At 45.6% G+C, this 12,882-nt stretch overlaps 1 protein-coding gene across 1 annotated transcript in view; it reads left to right on the plus strand.

Moving 5' to 3' along the window:
* WIPF2 (WAS/WASL interacting protein family member 2) overlaps positions 1 to 12,882 on the plus strand; it is a 38,750-nt gene that overhangs the window by 21,758 nt on the left and 4,110 nt on the right. The window contains exons 3-7 of the mRNA XM_080922754.1: positions 3,213 to 3,345; positions 4,025 to 4,141; positions 5,546 to 6,202; positions 9,637 to 9,843; positions 12,709 to 12,810. Coding sequence (XP_080778880.1) covers positions 3,213 to 3,345; positions 4,025 to 4,141; positions 5,546 to 6,202; positions 9,637 to 9,843; positions 12,709 to 12,810 — 1,216 coding nt within the window. The remainder of the gene's footprint in view (positions 1 to 3,212; positions 3,346 to 4,024; positions 4,142 to 5,545; positions 6,203 to 9,636; positions 9,844 to 12,708; positions 12,811 to 12,882) is intronic.

Genomic DNA, 12,882 nt, shown 5'->3' on the forward strand with positions numbered 1-12,882 from the left:
CTGTATGTGGAGCAAAATGAGCTATTTCTTCAGACCCTGCATTCTTTTTAATCCTAAATGTTGCTGAAAATTTAATATCTGCTTCTTATTTAATTCCTTTTGTCAGTATGGCCATGTCCTTGGATTTTTTAACTGTTGCTTTGTGTCTTATTTAGGGTTTCCATTGCTTAGAAGAGACACCATGACAAAAGCAACTTTTATAAGGGACATTTAATTGGGGCTGGCTTGCAGTCCATTATCATGGCATGAAGCATGGCAGTGTCCAGGCAGACATGATACTGGAGAAGGAGCCAAGAGTTCTATGTCTTGAACTGAAAGCACTCAGAAGACTGACATCCTCAGGCAACTAGGAGCTCTCTCAAAGACTACCTCCACAGTCACACACCTTCTCCTTCAATACCATACCTACTCCAACAGGGCCACACTTAATAGTGTTACTTCCTGGACCGAGCATATTGAAACTACCACAGTTTGTAAAACATCTTTATATGCTAAGGTTCTGTAATTCGAGGCTTTTCCTGGGCTTTAGTTGTTATATTAGAAACTGTGAGCCTGGGCTGGAGAGATGGCTCACTGGTTAAGAGCACTGACTGCTCTTCCAAAAGTCCTGAGTTCAAAAAACCAGCAACCACATGGTGGCTCACAACCATCTGTAATGGAATCTGATGCCCTCTTCTGGTGTGTCTGAAGACAGTGACAGTGTACTCATATACAATAAATAAATAAATCTCTTTTTTAAACAAAAGAGAAAGAAAGACACCATGAGCCTTTGTGCATAGTTACATTCATTGTTTTTCAGGCTGGTCTTGAACTCCAGATCCTGCAGTCTCATCCGGCTATGGTTATCGGAGTGTGTGCTGCCATACCCAGCTTTAGAATAGTTTTCATTTCTAATTTACAGTTTCATTAAGAGCTTAAAAGGCTCTGCCTGTGGGCTGGCAGAATGGCTCAGCAGCTGAAGATGTTTGCCAAACCTAGCAGCCTAAGTTTGATCCCATGGTAGGGGGAGAGAATTTACTCCTGAAAGTTGTCTTTGGCCTTCATATGTGAGCACATGCATGTGAGTGCACATGTACGTGTACACACAGAGACACAAATGGAATAACTGAAAAAAACAAAAAACAGCTCTACACATAATTAATGGTGTTAAAATTAACAGGTGAACTGTGACTATAGCTCAGTGGTAGAACACTTGCCTAGACTGCACAGTGCCCCAGGTTTGGTTCCCAGCACTAACACACACACACACACACACACACACACACACACACACACACACACACACATGCTCGCACGCGCCAGTGCATTCAGAACCATAACGGTGGGGTGTTGCATCTGAGGTGTGTGTAGGATATTCATTTGGGGAGGTTTTGTATCTGCTGATGTGTGTATGAAGCTGAAGTCAGACATGAGGGTGAGATGGAAAACTGGGAGGGTTGGGGAGACAGGTTCCAGTTAGTAAGGTACTCACCTCACAAGCAGGAGGGCTTCAGTTGACTCTAGTACTTGTTTAAGTAAAAAAGAAGCTGAGAGTACTGGGGGTGAGTGGGTCTCTGAGTGTAGGCCAGCCAAGGCTATGCAGTTAGACTTGGTCTCAGAACTAAAATACAGTGCAAACAAATAAAAAGCCAAAGTGGAGAGAATGTGAGGAAGACACATGACATCACACCAGAGGTTGACCTCACACATACATACACATGAACATGTCTCCCTACACAGATCTGGGGGCTTTATACAGTGTGCAAACTATGCTTGGCTTTGCTTAGAAACATGTAGATGGAGGCTAAGGATGGGACTTGGGGACATAAGAGAAAGATGAAGGGGGTTGAAAGAGGCAGAGACTCTGAGGCAATTGTACCAGCGCTGACTTAGAGTTTCTATTCTTGCACAAACATCATGACCAAGAAGCAAGTTGGGAGGAGTGGGTTTATTCAGTTTACACTTCCACATTGCTGTTCATCACCAAAGGAAGTCAGGACAGGAATTCACACAGGGCAGGAACCTGGAAGCAGAAACTAATGCAGAGGCCATGGAATGGTGCTTTTACTGGCTTGCTTCCCCTGGCTTGCTCAGCTTGTTTTCTTACAGAACCCAGGAGTACCAGCCCAGGGATGGCACCACCCACAATGGGCCCTCCCGCTCTTGATCCCTACTTGAGATACTGTTTTACAGCTGGATCTCATGCAGGCATTTCTCAAGGGAGGCTCCTTTCCCTGAGATAACTCCAGCTTGTGTCAAGTTGACACAAACGAGCCAGTACAACCATGTAAAACTCAGCACAGGTTTGACAGATATAGCTCTGGTGACCGGAGTTCAGTCTCCAGAACTCAAAGTGGAAGGGAAGAACTAGCTCCAAAACGTTGTCTTCTGACCTCTGCATGTTCAGAGGGGCACACACAGTAATGACAAATAACATTTTAAAGTATAAAAAATTAGCACACTCTTAATTCCAGCAATCCAGAGGCAGGGAGATCTCTGACATCAAGGTCAGCCTGGTCTACAGAGAGTATTCCAGGACAACCAGAACTACACAGAAACCCTGTCTTGAAAAGCCAAAATAAATAATAAATAAAAAATTTTAAAAACGCAGGAAACAAAAAACCGTCTGACAAGTCGGCTCAGTGTCTGCTAACCATGTGCCCTTGACTTCCCAGAACCATTATTTCCTCAGTTTTGTGTGAGGGCTATCAGGATCTGCTGTTTAACTCTGCATAGAGGACGGAGAGGTAGGGAGGTGGCAGGTTATGCTGGGACAAGATTCTGCAGTCAGGGTTGGGGTGTGAATTCTTTTTATCAATTACTAATTGCATGATCATCGGAAACTTCAGCTTCTGATCCGCACTTTCAAACGTGAATAGCAGTAATCATGCCTTTCTGTGGGGTACTACAGGTTTCAAATGAGGTCATCTAAGTAGTACTTAGCACAATATTTGAGGCATAGTGGGTGCTCAGAAAAACCTTGTGCTGGTGATAGTGCTCTCTTAACATGTCCAAGACTTACATTTGTGGTTAGTCTTGCCCTCCTCTCAGAAGCTGGTGATTGGAGGGAGGTCTGTATCCTACATGGAACAAAGCGGGGAGCTGGAAGAGAGGTGGAGCACATCAGTACTGCTGCTTGGCACATAGGTCTGCCACATCGGCATCTCATGGAACCCTTGACTTGTGATAGAAGGAGCTCTTCGGGGTAAACTTAACATTTCTTCTCCCTCCAGGCAAACACAGAACAGCCCAAACTCAGTAGAGATGAGCAGCGGAATCGAGGCGCCCTCTTACAAGACATTTGCAAAGGGACCAAACTGAAGAAGGTGACCAACATTAACGATCGGAGCGCTCCTGTCATCGAGAGTGAGTCTGGGCTTTTTTCCTAGGGTAGAGTTAGGATCCAGGCTTGGGAGACGTCTCTGGACCATCATGTTTATTGTAGTGTCTTCAGTGGGAAAATTGTGTCCTGGATTTCTTGACTTTCCTTCCAGCTGCAGAGCTGAATACCATGGAAGTTCTTCCTAACACTGAGTTAAAACTCCTCCCCTGCTGCAGTAGTGTTTGTCAGGGCACATCCTTGGCTGTTCTCTCAGGAGACCACTACATTCCTGGAAGCTTCTTGGCTGAAACCAAGGATGGTTTTCTGATTGTTATACATGTCCATTCTTGTAGGCTCAGGAGAGTTTGCTCACACTTGATCCCCCTGAGCCACTAGCTAGCTGTACAGGAGAGAGAGCCCAGGGAACTCTGTTGAACTTATCTTCAATTGAGTTGTTTTCTTTCACCTTAAAGATGGGTCCTTTGTCCCTTCGTCCTTTCATTTTGCTTGCTTGTCTTAATAATCCTCAGGTAGATGTATGCAGCTGTAAGGCCTGCATGTTCTTTGGTTTGTCTGTGTGTTTGGTGGTGCTGCGCCTCTGTTTTGCTGCTTCTTGATAGAGGGGCAGAAGTAAGGTTGATATGCTTGAAAATTAAAGCCTTGATAGAGGAATGATCAGCAGCTCAGAGCACGTGACATAAAACCCTTATCCATGTCTTCCAGAGCCCAAAGGGAGTAGTGGTGGCTACGGCCCTGGAGCTGCTGCTTTGCAGCCCAAGGGAGGTCTCTTTCAAGGAGGAGTGCCGAAGCTCCGACCTGTGGGAGCCAAGGATGCTTCAGGTATCTCAAAAATGATCTTGCAGGTGATCTCCCAACTATAAGTTTTTTGACTTGTTCCAAGTGTGTCTTAGGTTGAGGCCTGGGGTTGAGGGTAGGAGGAGGAAGAAAATCAGAGTAGTTCCACAGTAGAGTAAAGCAAAGATGAGGGGTAAATAAAGATGTGTTTAACATAGGTAAAGGAAATGGAGTTGGTGGTATGGTGCATGTCTGCAGTCCTCCTTGGGAGGCTGAGGCAGGAGAATCCCAAGTTTGAGGACAGCCTGAACCAAAGAGAACCTACCTTAGAGAAACAGCAGATTTTAAGTGCTGAGTTGTAGCTCAGTGAGTTGAAGGCTTGCCTACTGTGTATGAAGACCTAAGTTCAGTTCTCAGTACTTTGTGTTGTGGATTGTCCTGCAGCCATTTGTATTTTGATGTTAATTCCACTTCCCCAAGAATGGCTGCCTAGTCTCCTACTCAGGTGACTTCATCAGAACCTTCTTCCCAACACTGGAAAGATGGCTCAGTGGGTAAGAGCACTGGCTGCTCTTCCAGAGGTCTGGAGTTCAATTTCCAGCAACCACATGGTGGCTCACAACCATCTGTAATGAGATCTGATGCCCTCTTCTGGTGTGTCTGGAGGCAGTGACAGCGTACTCACATACATAGAATAAATAAATCTTAAAAAAAAAAGAACCTTCTTTCCATTTTAATTAGTAAAAAAGGGGAGAGCTGGTGATTGGGCAGGGGAAGGGAAGGTGGAGAGAGAGGGTCAGGGGGAGAAGGGATAGAGAAGAGGGCAGAGGAGGATGAAGATGGAGCTCGGGAAGGATGAGCTGGATCCAGGTGGACTTAATTGGCCTTAGGTTAAGGATTTTAAAGGTCTTTTATCCCATATGGAAGGGCAGTTTGTATCTTTGTCTATAGGATGAAATCTTATTGGATAGAGGCCTTATGGATTGAGAATTGAATATATAAACCTGTATGAAAATCTGTTGGGCCTTAGAGTCATGTTTGTGCCAGGCTGTGGGGGAAAGAAGACGCCGGGGTGGTAATTCCACCCAGGACGGAGGCACTAGGGTGGGTGGAGTGAACTGCCTGGGAAGGGAACCGTGCAGAGTACGACTTGCGGACTGAGTGCCTGCGGAGTGAGACGGCGGGGCCGATAAAGAAATAAGCCAGATTTCTATTTAATATTTACTGCAACATCTTTGAAACTCAGCACTAAGGCTAGAGACCTAGCTCCTAGTGGAGGAGTGTCTTGCATAGCTCTGGGTTAGATTCCAGGGCCACAGGAAAACAAACAAGCCCAAGAGTTGTGCTGGTACTCGGTTGTTGTGCAAGTTGCACTGAGGAGGCAGGGTGAGCTAGGGAGCTGACTGGTGGCTTTAACTCTTCATACTGTGTTGTCTGGTGTGTTTGCAGAGACTCCAACTGGTAAGCCAGCCCTGCACGTCCCCAGTTCTCGTGCTGCTGCTCCAAGGCCTCCGATATCTGCAGCCAGTGGTCGTCCTCATGATGATACTGACAGCAGCCGCGCCTCCCTCCCAGAACTGCCCCGGATGCAGAGACCCTCCTTACCAGACCTCTCCCGGCCCAACACTACCAGTGGCACAGGAATGAAGCACAGCTCCTCTGCCCCTCCACCTCCACCTCCAGGGCGGCGTGCCAATGCGCCCCCCACCCCTCTGCCTCTGCACAGCAACAAAGCCCAAGCCTACAACAGGGAGAAACCGTTGCCTCCAACTCCTGGACAGAGGCTGCACCCTGGTCGAGAAGGACATCCTGCTCCGCCCCCTGTAAAACCACCTCCTTCCCCTGTGAACGTCAGAACCGGACCCAGTGGCCAGTCTCTGGCTCCTCCCCCACCGCCTTACCGCCAGCCTCCTGGGGTCCCCAATGGGCCCTCAAGCCCCACCAATGAGTCAGCCCCAGAGCTGCCACAGAGACACAATTCTTTGCATAGGAAAACTCCAGGGCCCGTCCGAGGCCTTGCACCTCCTCCACCCACCTCAGCCACCCCCTCTTTGTTGAGTAACAGACCACCTCCCCCAGCTCGAGACCCTCCTAGCAGGGGAGCAGGTGAGTGCTTGGAAGCCCTTTATCTTTTTGCTTGCTCTCAAAATGTCTCTGCCATAGAATTCAAGTATTTTATTGGGTGCCTTTTTATGTTTTGGTAATTGTTAGGGAAAAGAGAAAAGAACTTGTGGGCAGCCTGGTAAATATATAAAATAATGCTATATTTTGAATTAGAGGAGAGGGTTAGAGTTTGAAAAGGCTTAGCCTGTGTGGTGCCAGTGTGAAAACATCTGAAGGAGGAACACTTGGGACAACAGGGAGGTCACTGTGAAGTGAGGGCAAGGACAGCAGGAGTGAAAGTGGGGCGCTAGCTCTCCCTGGAACAGCGTGTGGGGCTCTGTGAAGACTTGGATTGTTTTGGTTTTGAGACTAGGTCTCTATGTGTATCCTTGGCTGGCCTGGAACTCGTAAAGATCCGTCTGCCTCCAGAAAGCTGTGATTAAAGGTGTGCACAACTAGTTCTAAATAAATTTTAGTTAAAATAATAATAGTAACAAAACAAGACAATGATGTGTGTTTGTGTGTGCTTGGTGTTTGGAGAGACAGCTCGGTGGTTAAGAGCCCTTGCTCTTCAGAGCACCAGGGTTAGTTTCCTAGCACCCACCGGCTGGCTCACAACTGTGTGGAACTTCAATTTCAAGAGAGCTGATGCCCTCTTCTGGTCTCTGAGGGCATCAGGCACACATGGTGCACAGGTATAGATGTAAGCAAAACACTCATGCGCACATAAAGTATTAAATAGTAAAAGGCAACACAACAGCCCATGAGCTTGGTAGAATGATAGAAAAACTCCAAGATGAAGGACGTGGTCCTCTGTGTGCAGTGCGCAGACAGGGCAGTCGGACCCTAGAACTGACACTGTCTAAGTGACAGGGCCCCTTCTGTGCAGCATCAGTCGAGAATTGGTTGGTGAAAGAGGAAACAAATTGAGGTGGCTCAAAAAATAAGGAATGGGTGCCAGCTGGGTTGGAGGTGGAATCAGGAGGCTGGCTTGGACAATACAGGGAGACTGTTTGTGACCCCCCCCAAAAAAAAAAACCACTTAAGAAAGCTGTATAGAAGCCTAATTGAATGTGTCTGAGTATACAAACAGAGTGGTTGCCAGGACCCTTGCTGCTCTTCCTGAGGGCCTGGGCTTGGTTCCCAGTACTTCCTATAGCTACGCTTCCAGGGGACCTGATGCCCTCATCTGGCCTCCATGGGTACCTGTACATATAAAGTGCATATACAGTCATGTAGTGTAGGCACATACATAAGCATAACTAAATACAAATTAAAAAATAAGCCAGGCCTAGTGTCATTTGCCTTTAATCCCAGCACTTGAGAGGCAGGAGAATCTCTGAATTTAAGATCAGCCTGGTTGGGCTGGAGAGATGGCTCAGTGGTTAAGAGCACTGACTGCTCTTCTAGAGGCACTGAGTTCAAATTCCAGCAACCACATGGTGGCTCACAACCATCTGTAATGGGATCCAATGCCCTCTTCTGCTGTGTCTGAAGACAGCTACAGTGTACTGACATAAAATAAATGAATAAATCGTAAAAAAAAAAAAAAAAAAAAAAAAAAAAATCAGCCTGGTTTAAAAGAATTCCAAGATAGCCAGGGCATTACAGAGAGAAACCCTGTTTCAAAAAACAAAAAGTACGCTAGTAAATAGCCAGTGTGCTGTTCTGCTGCCTGGTTAGGTTGATGAAGATGTACCCTCCCTAGCAGTCTTTGTTGTTGTTAGTACAGAATAGAATTTATTCAGGGCATGGGAGGAGAGTCAAGAGGAGGGTAGTAGAGGCAGAGAGAGAGAAGAGGAGTAGAGAAGCAGAGGCTGGCCATGAGCATGTGGAGAGAGAAGGGGGCAGGGAATGGAGAGAGGAGGGACAAGGGGTGGGGAGAGCAAGAGAACAAGAGGCCAAGAGCTCTCACTAGCAGCCTTTTAGGGGATGCCCCAGACAATAACCTGAGACACTGATGATGTGGTATTTCCCTGCCTATAGCATACCATCAGGTAGCTCAGGTTTCTGTGAAGTTTGGGTTAAAAGAAAAAACAACTACACCCAGTGGATCGGGTACAGCTAGAGAGATGGCTCAGTAGTTAAGAGTGCTGGGTCTTCTTCCAGAGGACCTAGGATCTGTTCCCTGAACCCACATGGCGGTTCATAATTGTCTGCAATTTCCAGTTCTGGGAGGAACTGGAAAACACTGTTCTGACCTCTGCTGGCACCAGGCATGCACACAGTTCACATACACATGCAGGCAAACATGCATGCACATGAAGCATATAAATCTAAAAAATAAATAAAGCTTTTAACTTGAGAGTTTTTAAAGAACTTAATGTGAGCAAATCCCATATCTTCCTACCATTCTGTACAAGAGCAGAGAAAAAGAAAGTGACATGTGTGCTGAGGTGGGATGGTTGGAGTGTCTGCAGACTTCCTGCTTTTCACAGCTCCATCAGGAGCCAGAGCAGTAGTGCTTGAGTAGTCTATGGTCTTCTGAATGTGGCTGTATTTGTTATGTGACACTGAGCAGATCTCGTTTTTCTGGAGTTTGTCTTTTGTTTCTAAGCTAGGAGCATATAAAAATGGAGTGTGCTGATAAGCTTGCCGTACGGAAGGGTGTCTAAACATTGGCTCATGGACTTATTCTGTTAAGTCACATTATAACAATATCATCTGATGATGCATACTTGTTTTGGTGGAGGCTGAGCAGGAAGTAACAAGTTCCAGACCAGCCTAGACTGTGTAACAAGTCTGAGTCAAGCCTAGATTAAGATGAGGTCTATTGCTGGGCCATGGTGGAGCAAGCCTTTAACTCCAGCACCCTGGTGGCAGAGGCAAGCAGGTCTCTTGAGTTTGAGGCCAGGCTGGTCTACAGAGTGAGTTCCAGGACAGCCAGGGCTACACGGAAAGACCCTGTCTTGGAAACGGAAAGACCCTGTCTTGGAAAAAAAAAGAAACAAAGATGAGATCCATCTTAAAAATGCAAAAACCACAACAAAACCCCAACAGAAGAAAACTAAACAGACAGATGGGGATGGGCAGCCACAGCGCTAGATGACAAGGCAGCTGGAGACTTCCCTTAGAGCCCAAATCTCTTATTTTCTGTGATTGTTAGTTTGTTCTGTTCTGAGACAGGGTTTCTCTGTGTGGTCCTGGCTGTCCTGGGACTCTCGAAGTCATAGGTCACCTGCCTCTGCCTCCCAAGTGCTGTAAAGGCTGTAAAGCGCCTCCACTCACTGCCTGCTACCGTTTGACTTTTTGTAGTCGGTGTATAACAATGAACTTATTTCATCGAAACATTGTTGTGCATCTGTGTCATTGGGCATTTCTCACATTCATTTCTTCATTAGTTTCCCCCAGGATGCTTTCTTAGCTCCTGTCTACCAAACCTTTCTCTTCTTTGCCAGCTCCAACCCCAGCCTAACTGCTTTGGATTTTAATTGCAGCTCCTCCACCCCCACCGCCCATGATCCGAAATGGTGCCAGGGATGCACCCCCTCCTCCACCACCTTACCGGCATGGGTCAGAACCACCAAGCAGAGGAAAGCCCCCACCTCCACCCTCAAGGACACCAGCTGGGCCACCCCCTCCTCCACCACCACCCCTGAGGAATGGCCATAGAGACTCCATCACCACTGTCCGCTCCTTCTTGGGTAAGTAGTTAGTGGTTTTGTCTACTAGTTCTTTCTGGTGGTGACTTCACTGACTTCTATGCCTTAGCCTCCAGGTTGCCCGAGGGGATGGAAAATGCCCAGAACAGTACCCTTCATTCACAACAGGTCCTCTCCTGACTTCTACTCTGAGTCTGTTGATGTCCTTGTTCTTACATGAACAGATTGAAGTCAAGTCATCAGGGGCCATGCTAATTCAAAAGTCACTCTTAAGTCTCCACAAGGATCTGGTTATCTTCTTTATTCATATGTGTTCTAGAATCATCTATCCAAGGAGAGGACACTGATTACTTAAACTCAAGAGGCTCAGGATGAAGTTCCATGATACAGCACTACCCTAATGTGTGCAAGGTCCTGGGTTCAATCCCTTACAGTACAGGAAAAAAAACACAAAATTCGAAATAAGCTTAGCTTACAGAGGCCCTTGGTTTGAGCCCCAGTGCTACAAAAACAAAATAAAGAGGCTAGTGATGAATCAGCCTTAGTTTTTTGAGGAAGTCATTTCATCTCTTTGGACTCTACTCTTACTATGTACAGAATTGGGAAATGACTAGATGTATAGTGAATCGGATCACCTTTTCCAAGTTGTGACTGTTGAGGACTCTACTTAAGAGAGTTCACCTCCTGAGTTCAGCACTTCACAGTTTGGAATGGAGCCACAAGACAAGATGTCCAGAGGTGTTGTCAGGCCTCTGTTGAAGAAGACTTGTAGAACAGACCATGAGGTTTCCTGTAGCTCTCAACTGTATGTTCTTTAATGGGTTCCTCTATTGCTACCCACCAATACATTCTAGACTGTTTTAACAGGTACACCAGGGTTTTGCTTTGAACATACATCCATATTACAGAAATCTTCAAAATGTAATAGGGCATGGTGGCAGATGTCTATAATCCCAGCACACAGGGTGAGCTGAGTCAGGTGAATCCTAAATTTCAAAACTAGCTTACACTACATAGCAAGAACCTAACTAGACAAACAAACAGTACGCTTTGAAGCAGAAAAGGAACTCTTGAAGTTTGAACAAAGTGTATCTGTTTGACTTTTGTTTGAATCCTGTGAAGGCTCATAGAACGTAGAGTGGGGCAGGACATGGCTGTGTGAAATGTATTGCAGAGCAGTATGGGGTCACCTTGCTTAAAGAAAACTTTCTGGTTAAAACTCACCAGCTAGAGACATATATTCCCATTTGAAGTTAATTTAGTTCAGTTCATTTCCCATAACAACATCTATTCAGCCCACCTTGTTTCTAGAACAAAGTGACACTTCTTTCTGCCAGCACGCAAACGTTAACTCCTTTTTGATGGTGTTTGAATTTGGGTGGAAAGATGTGAAGAATTGACTTAAAACACTTTTAGGTTATGAGTTAGAAAGTCTGGTGCTAGATCTGGTCACGGTGGTGCACACCTTTATCCCAGTACTTGAGAGGCAGAAGCAAGCTGAGCTCTTTGAGTTTGAGGCCAGCTTGGTCTGCACAGTTGGAGACTAGCCAGGTCTACAAAGTGAGACCCTATCTTATAAACAAACAAAAAACAACAACAGTAATAATTTGTCTTAGTTGGAGTTACTGCTGTTGTGAAGAAACACCACGACCAAAAAACAATTTGGGGAGAAAAGAACTATTTAACTTGCATTTCCACATCTCTGTTTATCATTGAAGGAATTTAGGACAGGAACTCAAAACAGGAACCTGAAGGCAGGAGCTGATGCAAAGGCCATGAAGAGGTGGCACTTACTGGCTTGCTACATATGCTTTGCTTGGCCTGATTTTTTTATAGAACCCAGAACCACCAGCCCAGGGATGGCTCCATTCAAATGGGCTGAACTCTTTGCCATCTGTTACTAATTTAAAAAATGAAATACCTCATAGCCAGATCTTACAGAGGCATTTTCTCAGTTGAGGTTTCCTCCTCTCAGATAATTGTAGCTTGTATCAAGTTGATATAAAACCATCCAGCACATAAATAAAGAGACTGTAGAGAAAGCTCAGTAGTTCAGAGTATTGATTAATCTTTATAGAGGATCCAGGTTCAATTTCCAGAACCCACATGGGGCCTTATAACAGTCTGGAACTCCTGTCTCAGAAATCTGATGTTCTCTGGTCTTTGTGGGCACTGAATATACATGATGCACAAACTTACATGTAGGCAAAACAATCAACATACACAATTTTTAAAAATGAATATTTTTTTCTTTGTATGTATGTGTGCATGTGTATGTGTGCATGTGTATGATTCTCTCCCCAACATTCTTTTCTGGGACAAGTTCTCTCACTGACCCTGTAGCTCCACAGTTGGCCTGCTGACTGGCCAGCAAGTTCCGGTGAACTTATTTTTCTCTGCCTCCACATCCTGGGTTACAGGCTCCTGTTGCCATACTCACCCTGGTACTGAGGATCCAAACTGAAGTTCTTACACCTGCATGACAAGCACTTTATTGACTCTTCTGCCTTCCCGGCCCTTAGAGTAGGGATCTTTGGATATCCACTGTGCATGAGATGCAGTAGGACAATGCTTCTGCTGGCGTGGGATCTTTGGTTTGCTGGATAGGGTGGGCTCTCCATTTAGCAGAACCCAGAGGAAATTAGTTAACTAGGGAGGTTCCTAAGAAGTCAAAAGTCTGTGTGGGAGGGATGACTTAATAACTCTGTTCTTTGGCTGGAGAGGTGGCTCAATGGTTAAAAGCACTGAGTACTTTTTCAGAGGTCCTGAGTTTAAGTCTCAACAACCACATTTGTAATGGGATCTGATGCCCTCTTCTGGTGTGTCTAAAGATAGCAACAGTGTACTTATATAATAAATAAATAAATCTTAAAATAAAAAACAAAAAAACCTCTGTTCTTTTCACAGATGATTTTGAGTCCAAGTACTCCTTCCATCCAGTGGAGGATTTCCCTGCTCCAGAAGAATATAAGCATCTTCAAAGAGTATACCCCAGCAAAACAAACCGAGGTGCGAGGGGAGTAGAGAAAACTTCCGTGTTTGTATGCAGCATGGTTTGTGTATTCTTTGAAGTCAAATGTA

This window comes from Micromys minutus, assembly GCF_963924665.1.
Source record: "Micromys minutus genome assembly, chromosome: 10".
NCBI lineage: Eukaryota > Metazoa > Chordata > Mammalia > Rodentia > Muridae > Micromys > Micromys minutus.